Below are 22,758 nucleotides of genomic sequence, written 5' to 3'. Positions count from 1 at the left end.
CTTCTCTAGTTTCAACTAAAACTAGCCCAAACTAAGCTAATTCTGCATGAGTAAAAGAAGCTGAATGACATTCTAATAAAAAATAACACCTGAAGGACGCAAATCCTGAATTGGTAAGTAGTCCAACTTGCGTGTCATGCTCTAACTAATGGGCTGCCAACTTCTGAAGTTCGTGGGAACCAAACACTTAGGGGCATCTCTGTTCAGCTATGCAGTGCCCAGGGAGTCCAGGCTACCCCTTGAAGGGGAAAGCAAGGCTACCAGTTTCCTCAGGGCAGCCAATCTCAATTCTACCAGGTTTCAACACATGAAAAAGGTGATTCATTCTCTTCCTCTGCACATCAGGACAGAGTGCAGATACTGAAGGTGTAGGGTGCAACTTCCACCAAAAGGCAAGCTTTCCTTTTCTAGGAAGCAGGCACTACTACCACTGATTCAACAGAGGCATTAGCTGGCATCAAGTACAATGATATGTTTCTAGAGAGGCAATTTATGTCAGAGGCTGCTCACTTTTCCTGCTAGAGTCTTAACTGGAAGTGCAGGGCATGGCTATGGAGACTGCCACCGTTGATTCAGGGGCCAGCAAAAATCTTGCATATTTCCAACTGGCCACCCTGTTATAAACAGTTGTGCCAGTGTACCCACTGGCACATATTCACAGGCTGTGATGGTGGTACAAGAATCCCCATTCTATCTACTTTTACTTTGTAGAACAGCAAGAATGAGGATGAAGACCATTGTCTTTGCAAGCACAACTCCCAACTTTTAATCTACTACAAAAAGGTATAAAACTAGCTACAACTCTTCAAAAGGCAATACTGTTTGGTTAGCTACTGCTAGAATCAAAACCAACACTTACATCTGCCGTTTGATATAGTCCTTGAGCAACTCTTGGTCAACACTGTACAGCTCAGTGCTACTGATGTTGTCAAAATAGTAAGTGATATTACTGGTGTATTTCTGAGTGCGTGAGCCATCAGAGCCATCAAATTTCCGGTAACCGTACTGATAATCAAAGTGAGCTGCAGGGGGAAAGAAGCAAAAGGAAATTTCCTAAGACCTCAACTTTTCTAAGACCACTCTACGCTGTCAATATCCACAGATTAGGAGAACCAGGCTTGCAGCAGCCAAATTTAGGAATTGGAAAAGGCATTGACATTTTCTTTTGGAAAGACCATTTTAAACAGAATTGCAATGCGAGATCCACAGAAAATATGCATCTAGCACTGGCCAAGCAAAACAAAGTTGCACTATATAATAACAGAGGTTCACAACTAGCCACTTCTTGAATGACTATTATATTTGTAATATATATTTGAGAATCTACAAAAAGTCTGTTTTCTTAGTGTAGTAGCTTTTTAGTTCAAAATGCTCAGTTAACTAGTATGGTTGCATTTCCAGTGGCAATAAATTTACACAAAAATTACATGAACAATGCTCTTTAATGGTACACTTATTTTAGTGCATCTACTCAAACTGTGCTGAGTCACAGTCCAGCCAAAATAATGCAATTGATCCCTAGCCATTGATATTCCAAGTGGGGGAAGAAATCTGTTGTCTGCCAGCTCTTTATCTATAGCATCAACCACATCCTGTACCACAATAAGCCACAATTATAAAAAGATATTACGGTCTTATACGTACAGCGAGTACCTCCTCTTCCTCGCCCTCTCCCTCGTCCCCGACCACGGCCTCTGCCCCGGAAGGAACCACGCACAGTTGCTCCCTCACTCTTGACACTAGAGGTTTCATCATGGTCAGGCCAGCTTCGTTCATGTTTGTTATCCAGATGCCAACCTGCAAGAGAATGTTAGAGATGAGCATACCCCTAAGAGCCGTGAAATGCTTGGGAGATGCTGGTTGAATCATAGAGGGCTAGTAGATTCTATCTCCCTCATACACATTATGCAGACAATGACCGAGGCTTAGCCAGAGAACAAACCAGTTCCTTGAATGTACATAAGAATTCAGTTGGGATATTATTTTGATTTTTTAAAAAGAGTCAACACCACCACCACTCAGAAGTATTAGTAGCATGCACTCATCTACTTGTAAGGGAACTCCCAGTCAAACTGCTAAGCCTTTGAGGCTATGCTGCAGCCCACATGGAAATTAGAAGCCTACCCTATGAAAGAGCTGAAGGAACATGACAGCCTGAACATTACGAAAAATATAATTAAAAAATACATTACCAAAAATACCTTTTGAGTCACTTCGGTTGTTGGAAGGGTGCCGGTGCTGCTCATTCTGTCTGTTGTTGCGAGAAGCTGTTTTGTCTCTTGGTACCTCAGACTTCATGTCTATTTGCAGAGGGACCCATTTGTGTCTGCTACCTGCAAGGCATCAAGAACCAGCTGTTACAAATCTTTATGAGGAAGTACAAAACATCTCACCCAGGAAGGCACAAGGAGAGAAGGCACATCATTCAGGCCTTCGTAACTGACCTTAGCCAGCAAAAAGTGTAAAGAACATAATAAAAGTTCTGCCGGATCGTACCTTGGACATACCATACGTCAGCCTTTACCAACGTGGTGCCATTCAGAAGTTTGGGACCACAACTCCCATCAGTCCCAGTTAGCACAGCTGGGCCTGATAAGAGTTGTAATCCAAAGAATCTGGAGGGCATCAACTTGATGAAGTCCCCGAGATCCCAGACCACTGTGCTTCAGCACTTTCAAATAGTTTCTTTTTACCCTTCTTCTTCTGAGCTGATTTCTGGTTGTCATCATCTCCATTCTTCTCCTCCCCTGATTCATCTGACCGGGCTTTCATGTTCTCTTTACCATCGCTCCCTTCCCCTTTCTCCTGCTCCTTCATGTTTTTCTTAATAGGAACCTTCCGGAGAGATTGAGGCTTGTGTGGCAGCTGCTGAAAATGACAATCAGACATGCAAGCTGGGAATCAAAATGGCGGCTGAGCAAAGGTGGATCACAACTGACACAGCAAGTTCATTTAGCTGCCTGATGTGCTCACAATCACACTTGCATTCACAATCACTCTTATGAGCCCACCTGAAGAGTCTAGAAACCAAGAACAATTGGTTACCCTCAAGAGAGAGCTCCAATTCATGAGCAATAACTTCTTGATAAAGCACGACTTCAAGCCGAAGTAGTTATTGCATAGTTATATAGGAGCAGCATGTTCCGAAGTTAAGAAGGTTACAAGAGCAAGATTTTAGTCAAATTAGAAGGCAAGTGAGTACTTCAGGCACATGCACTGCAGAATGAATCCCAATGATTTACGATATACGATACGATATACGATATCTTTATTGTCATTGTCCCTTGCGGAACAATGAAATTGAAAACTACATAAAACTACTACAGAACTACATAAAACTACATTAAAACTACATAAAACTACTACAAAACTACATAAAACATTCAAAAACCCCTATCATTTCTGAATGATACAGAAATCAGACATGGTAAGTTTGGTGAATGACACCAGGACACCAGACCCAGAGAAGGGGCTGGCTGACAAGAGATAATGATGCTGGAAAGCTACTGCCAAAGGGGAGGGAATCCCAAAAATAGAAGTATGCTTTAAGCACTTCTGCATCTGCGCTGTGTCCCTCTTTGAGTGCTTATCCCACCCACCATAAAGCCATACAGCAGACAAGGCACTAGCTCCAGAAGCCTGGCTTGGTGCTAACCAGCCCACCTGCTTCATCCCCTCATAAGAACAATCTCAGGTTTGCCTGAAGACTTGGTAAATTTACCTTCTCTGTTGTGGCCAGATTTTAGAATGGGCTCCAAGCTGATGTCCCAGAATAGCACCGCTGAGCTAGGGAGCATAGTGGGCAGGGAAACCCTAAAAGGAAATCATCTGCCTGGGATCTGTAATGAGCTATTCCTGGCTTTCTCCTAAGCAGAGATTTAGCACCCCCAAAAAGTGTTGCTCAAACTGAACTCTCAGCAATATGGGGGGGAAAACAACAGACTCTGTGCCGCAGCATGAATTATCATGTTTCCACACTTCTTCACCCCTTCAAACATTCACCCATGCATACATCTTTAGGCATATTTGACCAAATACGCTCATGGTAGGGGAATATCACTAAGTTTATGACATGTTGGCACACCACATGAAAGTAACAGGAAGAATGTACAGGTAAAATCGAACATATACACACTTTTGCATATGTGTGCACGTGCGGGGTTTTTTTGGGGGGTGGTAAAAGTAAGTATATTCTTGCCTTCCTTCAATTTAATCTTTAAAAATATAGCACTTTTTTCTTTTAAAGGAGATGAACTTCAATACTTTTAGTAAGCATACTGGGGGTTGCTAAAATAGCTCAATGCTGTAGGGTTTGCAACAACAAGGAAGCACTCAGCAGGAAGAGCGCAACCAAGAAGGGAATGGAATGTGACTCCCAGAAAATCGTAGCTTACCTGATAGGTAAACTAATTGTTCTCTCTTTCTGAACTGTATCAGGGGCGGGTCAGTTTGTGCTCATGCATAAAATAGGAAGAATTGGAATTTATACCACAATTTACACCCTATTTGCTTCCTGGTGATTCCACTGTGTTTTTAAACAAATTGTCAGGCATATTTATATGCCATCCAATAACCAAGTTATCTGGACAGCTGATGCAGCACCAAACTAAAGTTCAAGGAGAAAATGCAGAAAATTGGTCGACCTGCAAAACCAAACTGAAAATCACTTTCAAGGACTAAGAAGAACTAGATAAATAAATGCTGTGGAGAGAATGGGAATTCCCTGGAAAAAGAAAATACACCCTTTAATCTTTGTCCTTTTATACAAAGCACCATGTTGCAATTCTGCTATCACAACACTAGCCAAAGGACAGTTGGCTTTCTCCACTTAACAGAAGCAGAGACAGTGGTAAATTCCCAGCGATTGAGAATCTGGTATTGAAAAGTGACACTTTGCCCACTGAACAAAGGGTTATTCTTTAACCTGCTTTGTAACTGATTTGCTGTATCTTTTTTATTTAAAAAAAAAAAAACAACAACCTTCAGTGAGCAGGCATAAATACCTCTACAACCTACAGAGCAATTGGAATGAATTCAAAATGTTCTCTTCTCCTTCTTTTAAGTTAAGAAATGATCAAAGTTATATCCCAAAGCCTAGATTTTTTATATGAACAAACACAGGTCATTTCTCTAACCATTAGAAAAACAAGTTCAAGGCATTCAACCTCAACCTCAGTCATTAAAGGATTTGAAAGAAGACAAAAACTAGGATGTGTACACAGGCCAAGTTTCACCTTGTATCACCTGTGCACTTCAGAAAAAAATTCAGAAGTTTCCATGATATTTTTCTTGAATCCACGTCTCAGGTTCCAAGTCACTCCATATAAAATGAAGCTCTGTAGGCCAATTAACTATAATGAAAAATCTAAATATGGCAATATTTCCCTCCTTTTGACCAAGTTGTTGAAATTTACAGATGCAAGAGTTCCTCCAGTGCAGATTAGGCCTGCCAAGTTGCAGATAATCAGGTCCACAGTCTTTTGGGCATGGGGCGTGTACAAGGTAGTCATAATCCTTTAAGAGGGACTGGGGAGGTTTGTTTCTTGCTCTTTCTTATCTTAAAATAATTAAGAAGTGTTTGAGTAGTATATATTCTTCCTAGTACATTTTTTAAAAAAAAGTTTGTAGCTTCACATTGGCCTTAGGCTTTACTACCCTGGCCTGGGTAGCAAATATCCCACCCCATGTTTGATCGTGTGCCTCACAGTTCTATCCTGTCCTTCATGCTATCTAATGTCTGTATAAAGCAATGGGGGAAAGCTATTCAGAGGTTTGGGCTGAGTTGTCATTTGTTTGTGGATTAATATGATGCACCACTTATTTTCAATCTATCCAACCTAGGGAGGCTGTGGAACTTCTGAGCCAATGCTTGAAGACCTTTTGAGGATGGATCAGGACGAAGACTGAGCAGCAGCTTAATCCAAACAGGATGGAGGTCTTGTGGGTAGGAGAGCTGGCAATCTTGAATAGAGGTGTTCAACCTGTCCATGATGAGATTGCACTCCTCCTAAAGAATCAAGTTCCCAGTTTGGGGGTGCTGCTAGATTCCTTGCTGTTGAGGTCCTGATAGTACTCAGGAATACCTTTTACCAGCTTAGTCCGGTACACCAACTGTGGCCCTATATGGAGAGATCAGACTTCACCTCATTTATCCACCTATATGATATATGGATTGGACTACTGTAATGTGCCCTACATACAGAGCTGCCTTTGAAGACAGCACAGGTGCTTCAATTAGTATGGGATGTGGTTGTCCAGGGGGTCACAAGATCAGAACCCATTATACCAATTTTGTATTAGATGAACTGGTTACCAGTGCATTTCCAGCCCCAATAAAAAGTGTTAGCCACTACTTTAAAGCCCTGAATGGCTTAGGTTCAGGTTACATAAATGACTGCCTTTACCTAACAGGGATTGTTGGTTACTGAAATAATTTTGTATGAGTATAAAGCCCGCTGCCACAATGCCAATTCATTTTAAGCACAACAATGTAATCTGTTTTACATACTTCTACCTCTTTCCATCAACTATGGATACTGTATGTTTAGCAAGCCACTTCACTACAAGGAAATTCCCAAAGGCCCATGGAATCGTTTGCTTTTGTACAGAACACTATTCGTTCAGGAACCCTAGTCATCCACAATCATGCCAAAGAACAGAAGCACCTTCCTTCTGAAGTCAGAATGGGTGTTTTACCTGGACACTCTTGTGAGCTATTTCTCCTGGCGTTGGCCAGTTTGTGGCATCCCCAAAGTCACCAACCTAGTAAAAAAAGCAGAGTTATCAAATCAACAGAGTATCATATAACAAGGAATTCCCCTTTGTAAAACTGCAATATTTCTCCAGCAGGAGAACTTTTCACCTCCTTTAAAAATCCATATTAAGCACCTACTATTTCTGTCCTTTTTTCATGGTGAACAACATTTCAGATTTCAAAGGCCACGACAGAGTACAGTAAATGGGCAGCGACTACTCTTACATTCTCTAGAGAAGGGGTAGTTAGCATGATGCTCTTGAGGCGTTGTTGGACTACAACTCCCCCCCATCCCTGACCATTGGCTATGTTGCCTGGGCTGATGGAAGCTGCAATCCAACTTTGGAAGGCAACCCATTCTCTAGAGGCCCATTCATCTTTGACTTGGTTACCCTGTGACACCAATTGCCAGAGAGAGTAATTCTTAAGACTATTTATATCAAGCATTTAGAAATTAAAACTGCGCAAAACACTTTTTAAAAAGAGCAGGTGTGTCTGCTGCAGCATTGCTGGGTACATTTAATCTCCCTTCTTTAAATTCTTGTTCTCTTGTCATCTGAACTGTTCCTGACACATTTCAATGCTGCAGTTTCCACAGTCTTGTGTTCCTCCTTAAAATGCAATGGAAGGAGGGGCTTCAATTCAGTTTCAGCAATAAAGGCATGACTAAATGTTGTCATTGCAAACACAGTGCCACCTAGTGAACACTGTTTACACTAGCAACACAGGTGCTACGAAAGGTTGGGGCGATAATTAATTCTGGGGGTGTGGCTAGCCATTCACATAAAACACCTACTTTGAAACAACTGCAATGGTTGCTGATTATCTTCAGGGCCTTTATTGCTCTGTGACTGTAGTCTAGATTATATGGTTGTTGCTGTATTTTATGTTAATTTTGGTTTTCAAATGCATTTTTCACACCTTTAAAACTCAGTGGAGGGCAAATTTTAAAATGTTGCAAATAAACAAAAAACAAAATTAAACAAACAAACAAACAAACAAACAAACAGAAATAGTGATGTTTGGAGTTTATATGACAAGAATCTCATACATACAATAAGGAGAAATCTCAAAGGCCAATCCTAACCGATTTGGCCCACAGTTCCTGCCTTATAAGGATACTTCAACTGTGGCCTAAATGCAGTTTCACATATTTTAGAAAGTGCCAAAAGCAGATATGCAAGTGCCTCACACATATTCCTGTGTGTGCATTTCAGCAAATACACACAAGCTCAACAGATGCAGATGCACATGCAAGGAGCATTTGCATCTTCTCCTGGAATAATTCCAGCTGCCATGGAATAATTAAGTGGATCTCCAAGTCATTTGTGCATCTGTTTCTCCACACTGTCTGCAACATGAAACATTACCTTAAAATAAAACTGACTTATACAATAGGTTTGCTTTAAGAAAAATGGTTGACTTTATTCTTCCTATGCGGATGGGGGTATGGGATGTGGAAAGAGAAGCAGGTTTCAGCAAGGACAAATGCTGCTTCCCAAGTAAGTATGGGAAGAAGGAATTCAGTCACCAGAAAAAGGAGGAAATAGCAAGCAATGATATCCTTAGAAGATAGGGGACGTTGCATGACATTGTACAATGGATTAGTCTTACATGGGGAAGATTTTGCACATGACACGGCAATTTTTGTTTTGCAAAACTGGCTGCATAAAGTTAACCACCAACAGCTCTCTCCCTTACTGAGCCAAGGTTGCTTGCTGCATTACTGCCATTATGTTTTCAAACAGTAATATTTTTATTCATTAAACATCACAGTCTATGCCTAGGAATACCGGATGGCACATAAATGTTATAATTCAATGAACTTTGCCATGACTGACTGAGCTTAAATTAGCAGATCCTCTTGATTTGCAAGCACATCTTGAGCTTTGCCCTCTAGCAGAGCCTGTGACTGCAGATCAAATCAATGGCATATCCTGCTTCCAGCTGTTTTCATTTTCTAACCCTTGATATTCCATTGAGATTTCTTCTGATCTAGCCTGAATTATGTCACCTTAAAGACCTCTCTAAAGTTTGAAACAGAACCTGCATGTAAGGTGCCGTCGTTTAGCTTCGTGACCCCATGGAAGGTGTCAAGTCCCCTTAAAAACTACATATAAAGTAAGCAAAAAAGTTGCAGAGAGGCCAAATGAAGCTGGGCAAGAACAACACGAGAGCACACTTTTAGGAAGGAAGGCATTTCATTAATAATGAAACTTTATTGCCTACCACCCATAGCAAACATACAAGAGAAACTACTTTTGTTATACAAGGGAAACTATTTTTGTTATTAATTTGTTATCACAAAGAGGGCCCCCTGCAACAAAATTGCAGTGGATCTCTGGTGTGTGTGCCTGAGGGGACAATTTAAGTAGTCACATCCCATCTTTTGCTTTAATGGGGAATTGGATAAATTAATGGTGGGATGAAGTTAAACACAGCTACTAGTATTGTTGGCCTCCAGGACCAAAAATTGCATTCAACACCAGGAATGTGCTATTGCCCCCACATCCTGCTTGTGGACATACCATAAACATCTAGTTTGCCACTGTGCAGAACAGGATGGGTCTCTGGTCTGATTCAACAGGTCTGTTCTTATAATGCAGTCTCTAGTGCCCAGAAAAAAATAGCAGCATAAACCCAAGCCTACTCGGTACAGGTATAGTAGCTAAAACCAGACATGCAACTTCAACAAGCAAACATCAGTTTTTCTGATGTGCAGCATTGCAGACTGAAGCATTTTTACCACAGACTAAAACTGCTCCGTGGGCACCAAGTGTAGCAGAAGGCAACCTATTGTACTGATGGTCAAGGAATAAACAACAGAGAAGCCCAGAGGGTTAAAGAAACCAGCCAATGATGGAGGGTGGGAAGGATGTTGGCACATCTTCCCAAAAACAGTTAACAGGAGTTGTTTGTTACCAAACCAGTAACAGGCAAATTGAGTCAAAGCTGAAAACATATTTGCAAAAGGCTTTCCAGATAAATCTCCTGTCATAAGAATCCATTCACCAGCAGCTGCACACAGATTAAGACATGTACTTGCAGACCACTAAGTGCCACAAGCACAGAACAGGTGCACAAGCAAGGAAAGCTCAAGAACAGATACACTAAAAAGGTGCTGATCATGAAAGTTAGAGCTGGAAACAAAAAATAAAGACCCCTAAAGCTGCCTTCAAGTTTTGTCAAGAAACCACAAGCTAGATGAAGAAATGGAGTTTGGATTTGATATCCCGCCTTTCACTCCCTTTAAGGAGTCTCAAAGCGGCTAACATTCTCCTTTCCCTTCCTCCCCCACAACAAACACTCTGTGAGGTGAGTGGGGCTGAGAGACTTCAAAGAAGTGTGACTAGCCCAAGGTCACCCAACAGCTGCATGTGGAGGAGCCGAGACGCGAACCCGGTTCCCCAGATTAGGAGACTACTGCTCTTAACCACTACACCACACTGGCTATCCAGATGTCTCTGAGAACCACCGTTAACCCACATAATAAAACTGAAACAGTCCCACAAATTCATTCTGATACACAACTCAGTGTCACATTCCACCTCTTCCCACACTTTGGAGTATTCACAAATATGAACATTAGTACTTGCCTTGCTTCCTTTACGTTGCCTTGGATTTGCAGCTTTCACCACCTTGGCTGGGGTTGAATGCTCTAGTGAGAGGGAAGAAAAGCCAAAAAATTAATATGCTAAGTTGGTCACTGAGGCGGTTTTTAGTCCCTATTGTATCACTCCATGCAATCACACTTAACATTCATCTACCTTCCAAGGAACGACCAGGTCAGTCTCTAAGAAAATGAAGTCTCTCTTCCATAACTACTGGGAAGATTAGTAGATTGAAACATGATATTCAAATTCAATATGTAGAGCCATGACTCTACTGAGATCCCCCCCCCCTTCTTAATAGATTGCTCTAAGCACTCTCTACCCAGAAAACGCTCAGTGTTCCATCTGAGAGTAAATGGACAGCATTTATCTTCAAATGGTTCTCACCCACCCATAGGCAATACCTATGTTTTCAAGCCTGGCATGAAGAGGAGTTATTACCAGCTAGAACTGGCTCCCAAAGCCAGGCTGTGAACCTGCTGTGTCCATTCACTGCAAAGGAAGGAAAATGCCAACTCTTGGGAGGAAGTAGGAGGTACTGCCTACTACCCAGGAATGGGCAGGAGTAGGCAGTGCTTCCTATCTTCTCTCAATTCTTTCTTCAGAGGAGCCTGCCCCCTAGAGGAGGGTGTGACAGAGCATCCCAGTAGCCGGACAATGCCAAATTGGGAGAATACCTTTCTTTCACTAGTAAAATAATCCACGAGACCAAGAATTTAAATCCCCTAAAGTTGCTGAATACAACAGCAGCAGCAACAAAACGTATCAGAAGCAACTACCTATAAATCAAAATCTCAAAATAAGCTGGCTTCCCCACCAAAGCAGGGCAAAAGCTAGCTGCGTAGAAGCCAGAAAACAGCAAGTTGCAGAGTACTCTCCCAAACTCTCCTGCCAGCTTCTATTACATTCCCTTACTATGGTTTTCCCAGTATTTGGGTTGTGTATGGGTCTTCAGAAATACATCCTTATACAGGGACCATACAGTTTTGTTTTGTTCATCCAACAGGGGGGGAAAAAAGGTTGGTAAGAAGCTTACTGTGGCCCAACACTTTTTTGTGGATCAGCAACCAATGCTGAGAAAGATTTTAGGCACAATGATACCAGAGTCTTTCCTGAACTTTGCTAGAAGCACAAAATCACCATTGCTGTAAGAATCCTAGTATGCAACATGTGCTAATGAAGGGATAGTGTATAGACTGCCAACATTATCCACAATATGCATCTCATGGACAGAAGGCATTTTAAGTGAAAAAAGGAACTCACTTCCAGGCTTTCCAAAAGCAGGGTGTCAGCTAAAAGATCTGAATTAGCATAGATACTTAACGCTACTAAAAATTACATTGTTGAGCAGAAATGCTTCTATTATTGTATGCATGAAATGAGACCATAGCTGAGGAACATCACTCCTGTGTTTCTTAGTGATTGGCTATGGCCCTGGAACTGGAAGCAGGGAAGGCAAATTTGAGAAGGGCATGCAAGTGGGGAGGCTGGCACTGGCTTTTTGTTCAGTATCCTGATACCCTTCAAAGCACTCAAATTAAAGCCAGCTCTATTGCTATTCAGCACATCCAACCATAAAGGGGGTATTTTTGCCGGGGTGTCTGTGTAGGGTGATTAAAATGTCCACATAGCAGATTTCAGCAACCCCTACCCCCATGTACACATGGGCTAGTCCCGCCAATGTTAACCTGCAACAAATAAACTAAATCAGAAAAGACCAGTGCATGAAAAATAAATTGCTATTTTGACTTTGTACCATACAAAAGTCTCTGGTTACAGATCAGGAACAGCTATATGCAGTACTGCTGCTGGGAGAATCTAGTGTAGAGGGAGAAAGAATGCTAAAACCCACAGCTGAACAATACCTTCACTGGAGCAATAAAAGTACTGCCCAACTATGGATTTTGGAGGGCTTGTTTCTTACAGACCAACACTGCTACAGTTGCTCATTTTTTCACTGAAGTGTTACTGTTCATTTAAAAGTTGTTTACAACATAAAACTTGACACTGTAGTAATTCTCGTGGCTTGGTTTTATACAAATTCAGCATATATAGCTTTTCCTTCCATGACATGTTTATGTGGATTTTCATAGGCAGCTAGGAAAATGCTACTCTACACATGAAGAAACAGTTATACTAATTAAAGTTCATTAACATTTCCACTGTCAATACTGTCTTCCTGCCACGTGCGCCTGTTTCTAAACTATGTGAATATCTTTGAGGATTAAAGTACAGAACAAACCAATTCACCTCATGGATTACAGAAAAGGAGTTCATGATTGAAGGAAAATCTGCTTTCTGATCCCAAAGAACTCAGAACCCGGAGGGTTAACAAAGGAGCACACCCCCAATTAACATGCCACAAAGTGACCTAGAGGAACAGCTAATTTCCCTTAACAATGAAAAGGCTAACAGTCCCTGTTCAAAACGAGAAAAAGCAGAAGGCACTCAGAACCTGCCAGTCATTCTGCATAACTATTTCACAAAAATGGAACGGGACACTGCCACACGAGACTCTGGATGATCCTAAATGATACAGTAACTTGTAGGGATTTATTCACAACAAGCTGAGGCAGCAAAAATTCAAACTTTGCTGGGTGGATGGAAAAACGTTCCAATGGTTGGTTTCCAAGGGTGGCCACTTCCAACAACACTGCTGAGGATCACTTTCTAGGAAGCGTTAAAAAATATGGGCAAGTTTTCCTAGTCTGTCAAGAACAATAAAAAAAATCCTTCCAGTAGCACCTTTAAGACCAACTAAGTTAGTTCTTGGTATGAGCTTTCGTGTGCAAGCACACTTCTTCAGATACACTGAATCTGAAGAAGTGTGCTTGCACACGAAAGCTCATACCAAGAACTAACTTAGTTGGTCTTAAAGGTGCTACTGGAAGGATTTTTTTTATTTTGACTATGGCAGACCAACACGGCTACCTATCTGTAACTGTCAAGAACAATGTAGCACTTCTTCCCAAAAGCAGACTGAGCTTATGGGGCAATGACAGCAATCAGCCATTCACCCTCAAAAATCATATGAATTAAACAGTCTTCTGCTAAAGTGCATACAATCTTTAATATCACTTGGCTTAGTGAGATAAAGGCTGTGATAGTCACAAGAACCTATTCCTCCCTAGAGCTTTCTTTCCCCTTCCATCCATTCTGAACTTCCCCCCAAGGGAGGGGAGAGGAAAGCCATAGTTTGAAAACCACTGGGCTAAACGTAAAACTACAACAACCTACAACGGTAGAAAAAGACTGCCATTCACCCCTCTGAACAGGTTTGAATTTGAAAAGAACCCAAGTAAATAAGAAAGTCAAGGAACTTCTACCACATCAAAAGCCTAGCAACTTTTAATTAGGACTTACTTTTTAATTTAGGGAATGATATTGCATTCACCAATTTTGTATGGTTATGTAAATGTTGCATGATAACACTAGCAATAAGCAAAATCCAGTGATTAGTACTGTATATGAACAATAGTATACCAACTCCTGTTTGGCATGCAACTCTCTGCTGAGATTCCAAGAACCAAATCCACTTAGTGTGGTAAAAGCCTATCAGGCACCACACTAGGAATTCATGCTGTAGCCCATGGGTAGGCAAACTAAGGCCCAATTGCTTTCTAAATCCAGCCCACAGACAGTCCGGGAAACAGCATGTTTTTACATGAGTAGAATGTGTGTTTTTATTTAAAATGCATCTCTGGGTTATTTGTGGGGCATAGGAATTCGTTCATTTTTTTCTTCAAAATATAGTCCGGCCCCCCACAAGGTCTGAGGGACAGTGGACCGGCCCCCTGCTGAAAAAGTTGTTGACCCCTGCTCTAGCCAGTGTTTCCCAACCTTGGATCTCAAGCTGTTTTTTGACTATATTTCCCATCATCCCTGACCACTGGTCTCGCTAACTAGGGATGATGGGAGTTGTAATCCAAAAACAGCTGGAGACTCAAGGATGGGAAACATTCTGCACTAGAGAAAAAAGCACATTATTGCTGGAGAACTCATAACTTTCATAACCAGTTCGTGCACTTGATTTCATCACCTGATTTCTGAAGCAGAGAACAATTTGCATGTGTGAATGAGCAATTGCATATACAAGCGTACAGACAGAACTTTTAATATTGTTTTAAATCAGTGTAGATAATCAAAGTGTTAAGCTATCAAGTGATGCAAATGTCTGTGTGAGCCATTATGTGGGATTCTATTACCTAAAAAGAGTACAAAGAGCTGTAACAATTTGTCTCCACTTACATTCCCTCAGGGGGAGCATGTTTAGGGCCACATGCCAGCAATGAGTAGAGCCAGAATAAATTTGCAATGCTGCAGGTTAACATCCTTTATTTGTGTTCCCATTTCCTCCATTTTTATATCTGGATCAAGCTTCGCACTTTACCTCTTCCAACAGCACAGGGTGGAAATATGCGCACCTGCATCAATCCATTCATTTTGACTCCACCCATTTCCATCTCTGCCCCCCCATCATCTCTCTCTCTCCCTCCCTTCATGCTCCCCGAATCCTACAGCTCACTGCGAGCCACAATGCATAAAAGTAAGCGATTCCCAGAGGGGCTGACTGAAGACCAACATTGGTCTGCAACAGCTGTATCGTCAAATGAAAGTAGGGGAAAACTGGTTCCCCACCACTACCTATATATTATAGTTTATGTTCATTTATATTGTACTTGTTTATAACAAAGCACCTAAAAACTTAAGGACTTCTTTACTACTGGTCGAATACTTTATCTTTACTACTTTTCTACTGGTCCAATAATTTCATGTTTCCATATCCCGACCAAGGAAGAGATGGTTCAGGTCCATCTTTTCCGCCGATGCTCTCCTATAGTAGAAGCTTTGTGCAATGGTGGACTCCATTTCATTTCATTATATTTATACACCACTTGATTGTAAACAAACACACACGCACCCAAAATCCAAAGTGGATTTTTTTTTTACTATGCTTCTAGTTTCACTTTTAATTTAATTCTCAAATCATGATGTGCTGTTGATGAAATGAGAGATTAGAGCATAAGGCAAAGGAGTAAAATTAGGCAGATGAGTGGAAGCAGTAGCTCCTCCCTTAAGCTTCAAGGAAAAACAACTATCATCTGGCAGAAACCATTCCATCAGGCTGCAGCAGAGGAAGAAAAGGGAAGCAGCTGAACTCCCACCAATTCTGCTAGAAGACCAATTCTATTCGGTTTCTCCTCTTCCTTCAACTGTTTCTCCCCCAGTTTCTCATGGTAAAAACTACGTAACATTATAAAGAACTGATACCTGAGTTTGCTTGCTTTCCTGTTCCCTCTCCATCACTTCTTCCATTTGTATTGCATATTTTGGACTGTAAGCGAGAGGGGGCAGGAGCTCTCTCACCTTTGACTGATTGTTAAGGCTGCATTACTATAGCTCAGTCGGTAGAGCATGAGACTCAATCTTAAGGTCATGAGTTCGAGTCCCATGTTTGGACAAAAAGATTACTGCATTGCAGGTGGTTGGACTAGATGACCCTTGTGGTCTCTTTAAACTCTACAATTCTATGATTCTACTATCCCAACCCCACTCCACCCCACTCCTGCGAACAGCAGCGGGGCTTGATGGAGTAGCACAGCCACCTCCATAGCTCTGCTGCTTGCTCACACCAGCTAGGGCAGAAAGGGAGGGGTTAAGCTGATGTAGCAAAGAGGCCTCGATTGGGCCCGTTTCGGTGACAGGGCAACAGCAGAGCCTATTCAAGATCCAGCAGATCCTGTGCCAGCTTCTAATCACCCCTTTGGGGGGGTTTCCACTGGCTAGCGCTGCAGTATAGCTTGTGACTACTGTCCAGTTGCACTGGAGCCAGGCAATGCAAAGGTGGATAGATATTTCCACTCCATACAAACCCCTCCAGTATAGCAGATCAGTGGTCTGAACTGTTCTGTAAATCACAGTTCTTTAAACAAATATAACCTTAAAAGAAAACTTTTTAAAAGCTGACATAATGGCATCCAGTAAAACACCTTACAGGGTATTAGTATCCTGCAACTGCTGTGTAGTGTAATTTTTTTTGCCATAGCTGTTTGCTTTAGATGTTGTGAAAGCCATATTGATAGCATTCCCAGTGCTAGAATTCTCATGAATGTAATGTAATGGATTTCCGATTTGCAATGGTTAACAATTGTAAAAAAAGAAAAAGAAAAAAAAAAGCTTCTCTGCCACCCCATACCAGGATTTGTAGTAACTCCCCATGTAGATGTTTAGTGGTAAATGCAAATCATTCCAATGCAGTAGGCAGCAGGCTCTCCCTTAGCCATCTTTTTGCCTCTGGCTACACCTCAGCCAGTATGCTGCACCTGGCTCCAGGTGGTGGATTCTCAGGAATCCAGTTAACAGAATAGATTCTGAAAGTCTGAAGCCTGCCCACCTCTATTGTGAATTATTCTAAAGTTCTAACTTGCCATCAAAATAGCTCACAAAAAGCATCTATAGACCTTTTATCACCAGATGGCAGCATACTGTAAATGCACTACCAGCCCTTTCGGTCCTGCACTTACAAGGCAGTTCTACTAAAAAAACACCAGTTCAGGAAAGATACAGAGGAGCGCTTATAAAAACCAGTCTGATGTTAGCAGCAAATGCATATTTAGCACACATGCATGAACAGACACACGCACACACACACTTTGAGCTAAAAGCAAGGGAAGGCAAATAATTTACATGCTCAAGGTCATATGCTCAAAGGATTTCACTCCCATTCTAATTCAAAGGGCACCTCCCCACACACACCTTTTTAAAATCAGCTAGGCTAGGTCACTGTGTCTTTTCAAATCAGGCTAGAGACGGAAAGACAGAGAAAGAAATAACAGCTTTTTGACAAATGTACCTCCTCACTTGCAGCATATTAAACTGGAAAACAACAATTCAGTGGGAAATCCAAAGGTTGATTGCCTTTCCAAAAACAGGCAAGTTAATCAATTAGCAGCTCTCTATATCTATAGGCTATATGCCGTATCAGAACCCTGCATTTGCCACTGTAGTCTAATCTGGAAGCACACACTCAAGGTAAGAGAAGCTGTTAACATAGAAAAGAGGGAGGAGGGAATGCAAGAGTGGGCTGGTTTTGGTCACTTCCGGAAGAGAGCTGCAACCCAGCTGAATGCCACGTTAGTCCTTCCACCTGTGCCTGTCTATCATGACCATAGGCAGGGACTGTATGACATTTCTTGGGAAAAGCTACATATTTTTCAGCTGTCACAATGCACCTCCATGAACACAAGATGCCGGCTTCTAACAACTATCCTCACCTGGGCAACTTCACAGAGCTATGCTCAAGTTCACCCAATAGCTACAGCAGCTTAACAAGTCAGCAGCAAAAAAGTAATTGAAAGGTATGTGGGTCAGACTTTCTTTATACTCAAAATGAATAGCACCTCATACAAGCAACATCTCTCTTAAGCCAAGAAGCTTCACTGTCGAGAAGTTGTACCTCAAAACAGTGTTGCAGTATGGGAGTAACTGCCACACAAGTTATTCAGGGAATGAACGCTAGCAAGCATTCAAAGAGGGGGCATCAGCCTAAAAGCATTGCAACCTTGTCCTGAGAGAGAAAGCAGGTTTTTCCACAGAGCCTTAGCTCTGCCTCCCTGTGCATACACAGTCAGGCCTCTAATGAAAAGCTCGTTAACAGTTAATTATTACCTATTCAGATACATGATCTCAGCACAGACGAGCAGCCAAGGAAGAAGGAAAATGGTCACATGACCCAAATCTTGTTCTATGAAAGCAGAGTCAACTATATTTAGTGCTATAAATAATGCCTACATTCCCACCCTCAACCCCCCATGACAACCCAAAGAGGCCACCTATCTCTGTCCCACGGCAAAGGAAAGCCAATCTCCTCCCTCTTGTCAGATATCTTTCATCCCCTTCTGCCAAGGTAACTGGCCTGTGCCCAACTCTGCAGAGAATGGTGCACTCGGCATATGAGTGACAGGCTGCAATCCAGCAATACAGGGTGATCTGTTCTACTTCTTGGCCCATGCAAATGGGAGCAACAAGTTCTGCAGCAGCCACCGTGACAAGGAGAGCAAAAAGCGCAGAGGGGTTGGCAGCCGAATTCCAGAATCTAATTTAAAATGCTTGTAGTTCCCTTCAGAGCCTCAGAGAGCCCGAGTGACCACTCTCCCTTTTGCAATGTAGTAGCAGTGCCTTAGCTGCTTGTCCAAGCACAGATCCTGTAGCGGAGGGACTCAGTTTTGATGCAGATTCATTTTCTTCAGATAGATAGCATTCCATACCAGACACAATCCTACTTACTGCTGGAAAGTGAAAACTTAATACGCAAAGACAAACAGTTCCCATTCAGGAAGGGTACCTTAAAACTGTACAAAAATAAAGAACTCAAGCAGAAAAGCATAACTTACATTAGTCACAGACAGATTTTTAAAATCCCATAACAGGGCCGTCCAAAGGCCAGCCATGTCTGGAAAGAAACAGAGATGAAACCCCTGGATGCATTATTACAACATTCTTTTTGAACAGTTGCCATTAGGGCATTTAAATGAGCAAAACATAGCTCTGAAGCATCCTAAAATGGTTTAGGTGTAAGCAATTAACAACACAAGACACAACTCACTCAAATAACTGAATGATATAAGCAGTGTAGAAACCTATACGGTTCAATAATATATGTTTCTAATTTTAAACACTGGTTAACTGGATTAACAACAAAAAAGTAAAGCAGAAGAAAGCAGCAAAGCCTGAGAAAGTTGCATTCTTTTGGCATGCAAAAGAGATCCTCTGTGCCTGTAGCTCAAGTACTAACTAGTATGTGTCCTAGACCTAAAAAGGAAAATTCTAAATCAATAGCAACAAAACTTAGTTAGTGTAGCAACCAATAGTTTTTGGTACAAATATATAATATAAATATACCATGAAATATAAAGCTATTATAATCCAACATGGATAGTTGACAAAACACAACCATCACTGCAAAGTTAACCTCTCAAGTGCCAGTATTTTTATATATCCACCTTCCAGCTTTATAATCCTGCCAAAAAGAAATCTGATGTAAGAAAGTGTTTCAGAGCTTTAGTGGCACCACTTAGAAAGCCCTGTCTCGTATACTTGCCACCTGTCTTCTCACAATAATAGGACAGAAAGCAGGGTCCCTAGCTGAACTTAAAGACTGAGGTGGTTCATTATGCCTGGTTGTTTGGAATCAAAATATGCTTTGAACTTGCTAATTCTGGTTGGCTAACCCCATGATTTGGGGTTTGAGGTCTGTGAGCCTTAGGCTGCAATCTTAAACATCTGAGTAGACCTGCATTGGATTCTACTGTTAAATGTTCCATTGAAGAGTGTCAGAAACCCAGGATAAATGGCCTCTTTTCTTTCTGTTTTTAGATGAGTTTTATCATTTTTAAAATTTCACACAATTTTTAATGTTTCATGGTCTGCAGCTTTCAGATGTCCAACTGCTGTTGCTGCAATTTTTAGTGCCTTGCTTATGTTTTTTATTGTTACATTTTGTGATTTTATTACATAAACTCCTCTCGATAGATTTACACAAAGTAGCCCAATAATACGTAAAATAATTTCAGAGCTACTTTTGTACTTGCATTTTCTATCTACTCTGCATTAAGCATTATGTTCACTCCACCCTCATCTCTACTTTACACTCATAACAATTCTGTGAGGATACCACAACCAGCTCAAGATCAGAAAGCATGGTTCATGGCCAAACAGGAGAATCTGAACCTGGCTACCCCAGAGCTGCTTCTCTGCAAGCCACACCATGGCAAACCCACCTCAACCCATGGCTTCTAATTCTAGTTTGGTAGCCCACACATAATCTTCAGAAACCATGCTAGACTGTAGTTAAGCATTCTCAACTATGGCTGACCATGATGTCCAAACTGACTATAACTATGCATTAGGATGGTCTCTGTGTGCTGATTTTCACAAGCATTGCTTTCCCCCCCAACTTCTAAGAAAACCCAGTTTGGAGATGAGATGCCTTTGAAATGAGGAAACTGTGTGGAAGTCCCGCGTTACAATGTTGCTTTATTTATTATGGTAGAGTAGACCTCCCTTCAATCACATTCCCTGGGCAGTATACAAAAAATAAAATTAGAATGTAGCAAGTATTTCTCAAATTGATTAGGTAGTCTTGAGGTCAATCAGTTTAGGAGTATGTAAAGCAAAGCAAAAATAAGAATACATACTACAATTAAGAATTGAAAATAGATTTGAAATTTTAGCAATTTGTTTTTACCAGTTATCCTCCCCCCTCCCTGAAATGATAAACAACACTGTTCGGATGCATTCATCCACAGTAAACCTTTATTTTCTGACAAGCTAGCACAGCCTGCAAATTCAAATGAACAGGAATCCTATTTACTGTACGGACCCCACAGAAAATCTGGAGAATGTGGAGATGAATAGTGGAATCTAAAAATACAAAACTGATAGATTTTGGATTGACTTTGAAGCACCTGGCTTAATTCTCTGCTCACGTACAGGTTCACTTAATTGTTCTGGACAATTTCCACTCTTGCCTTCAACACCCAAATAGTAAAACACAGTTCATCAACCACTTTTGTCATCAAACCCAATGACAAAGCCTTCAATGCAGATCCAACCTCCATGCCTCATTGCAACTCTGCCTCAAGCGTACTGAGCAAGAGCTCTGACTGCAACGTGGCAGGCATATTGGATGGACTCTTATGCCAGAGGCACCCTCTTCTACTCCTGCGTGCAATAAAGAACTGCTGGCTGTCCCACAGGCTGGCCACCCAGGCTGCAAAAGATGACCAGTTAAATACCAGGTAAATTATAACTAAACTACTATTCATTATTTATTCTTGAAGGAAGGGAACTCTCTCAGCTACACCCACTTGCCGTATTGATGCAGCACCAAAATTGTTCTGGGGCAGGGCGACTTACTATGGTGTACCACACTACAGACCTAGAGTTCTCAACTGCACTGTGGTGTGGAGGGTTTTTCAGTACCTCCCCAGTCACGTTCAGACCACTTCCTGCTGGGTTTAAGCCAGCAGCAACTACTACCCTCTGTAGGAGCAGCAAATCCAGTAGGACAGTCCAAAAATGAACTTAATTCAGTGGTTTCCAAAAAGTCCTCAAGGAGTCCTGTTGGCATGTCCAGCACACCAAGCCTTCGTCTCAATTGCTCAGGAAGTTAGCACAATTGTTCCTAAGGGTTCTCTCTCACAGGGCAGAGCCTGGTCCCTGGTTTACCTAGTAACTTAGCTAAGGAAGCAGGCAGCAAGACTACTAGAATGCAGGTGGTAGAAGGCTCACATCGAATATGACTAAACACAGGTAAAAGTTCACTACTGAGCCTACTCTGTGGTCATAACAGCAAGGAAACACTTCTCTGCTAACCATCACATACTTGGGAGTGGTGTCCAGCAGAGATATTCCAAGCAGCTCATGGCTTAGTACCACATGAAAGGATTCAAAAAACCTTCAGCGCCTGCTGTAACATGTTTGCTAAACATGTTGTCAAGACAAAATCATTTACCTTCACCTTCATCAGAGTCTAGATGCTACAATTATGGCAGTTCAATCCGAGGATGTGTCAAAAGCACTGTCTGATGTAGCATTGTGGGATGAATTTCAGTTGATGCAGCTTGAATATGCAAGACAAGGTGCTTGGGGCTACGTAACCTACTTTTTGTTCACTTGATCTTTACCACTCATGGCTAATTACTAGAGATGGGGAAGATCTCCCAAGCTTTCCTCAGATTAGCATGGAAATTACCAGGGTTTTTAAAGAGAGAAATGGAAGAACTCTGATGAACCTGGACACAAACAGTCTAGCCAGTTATCCATACTTTGTTGCAATGTGTTACGAGGGACCTGAACAGATTTTGCAAGCTGCAGTTAGAATTCTAGCAGCTACATTTTAGAAAAACTAGGATCTCTAGTTAGAAATATGATTTTTGAAAAATAATAATAAAAAAGACCTTTACTGGCTGTTCATCAACTTCCAATGTCAAGTCAAGGTGCTCACTTTTAAACCCTTCACAGCTTGGGATCCAGGTATCTAAAACAACACCTAGTCCCTACTACCCATATATCAATATTTAGTGACATTTTCCACCAATTGGAGAGGGAGATGGAAACTAGAGAAAGAACATTTATGGCTGTGTTATAGTGTCTTTGGAATTCCCTCCAATGAAACCCACTTGATTCCTTCTTTATCTTTTAAGTGCCATGCAAAAACTTTATTTGCCCAGGATTTATAAAAATATATCTGGTATTTTAAGCTCCCTATTCCTATAATTGACAGTACTTGACACTATTTGATGGTTTTAATATTGCTTTATGTTTATTGTATCTTAATGCACAGAAATACCATTAGCCACCCTGGGAACCATTGATGGTAATATGAAAATC

The 22,758-nt window shown here is 41.4% G+C and overlaps 1 protein-coding gene across 4 annotated transcripts in view; it reads right to left on the bottom strand.

The window, feature by feature from the left end:
- LARP1 (La ribonucleoprotein 1, translational regulator) overlaps positions 1 to 22,758 on the bottom strand; it is a 64,080-nt gene that overhangs the window by 20,802 nt on the left and 20,520 nt on the right. Inside the window, exons 2-7 of one of the 4 annotated variants that reach the window (XM_080987909.1) lie at positions 10,351 to 10,412; positions 6,697 to 6,762; positions 2,694 to 2,868; positions 2,193 to 2,333; positions 1,645 to 1,797; positions 860 to 1,022 (exon numbers count right to left, since the gene is read on the bottom strand). In XM_080987909.1, the coding sequence (XP_080844035.1) occupies positions 860 to 1,022; positions 1,645 to 1,797; positions 2,193 to 2,333; positions 2,694 to 2,868; positions 6,697 to 6,762; positions 10,351 to 10,412 (760 nt within the window). The remainder of the gene's footprint in view (positions 1 to 859; positions 1,023 to 1,644; positions 1,798 to 2,192; positions 2,334 to 2,693; positions 2,869 to 6,696; positions 6,763 to 10,350; positions 10,413 to 22,758) is intronic. The other 3 variants (XM_080987910.1, XM_080987911.1, XM_080987912.1) reach the window with 3 other exon arrangements.

The sequence above is a fragment of the Podarcis pityusensis genome, assembly GCF_964106645.2.
Source record: "Podarcis pityusensis genome assembly, chromosome: 2".
NCBI lineage: Eukaryota > Metazoa > Chordata > Lepidosauria > Squamata > Lacertidae > Podarcis > Podarcis pityusensis.
This window is presented reverse-complemented; position numbering and strand designations above follow the sequence as displayed.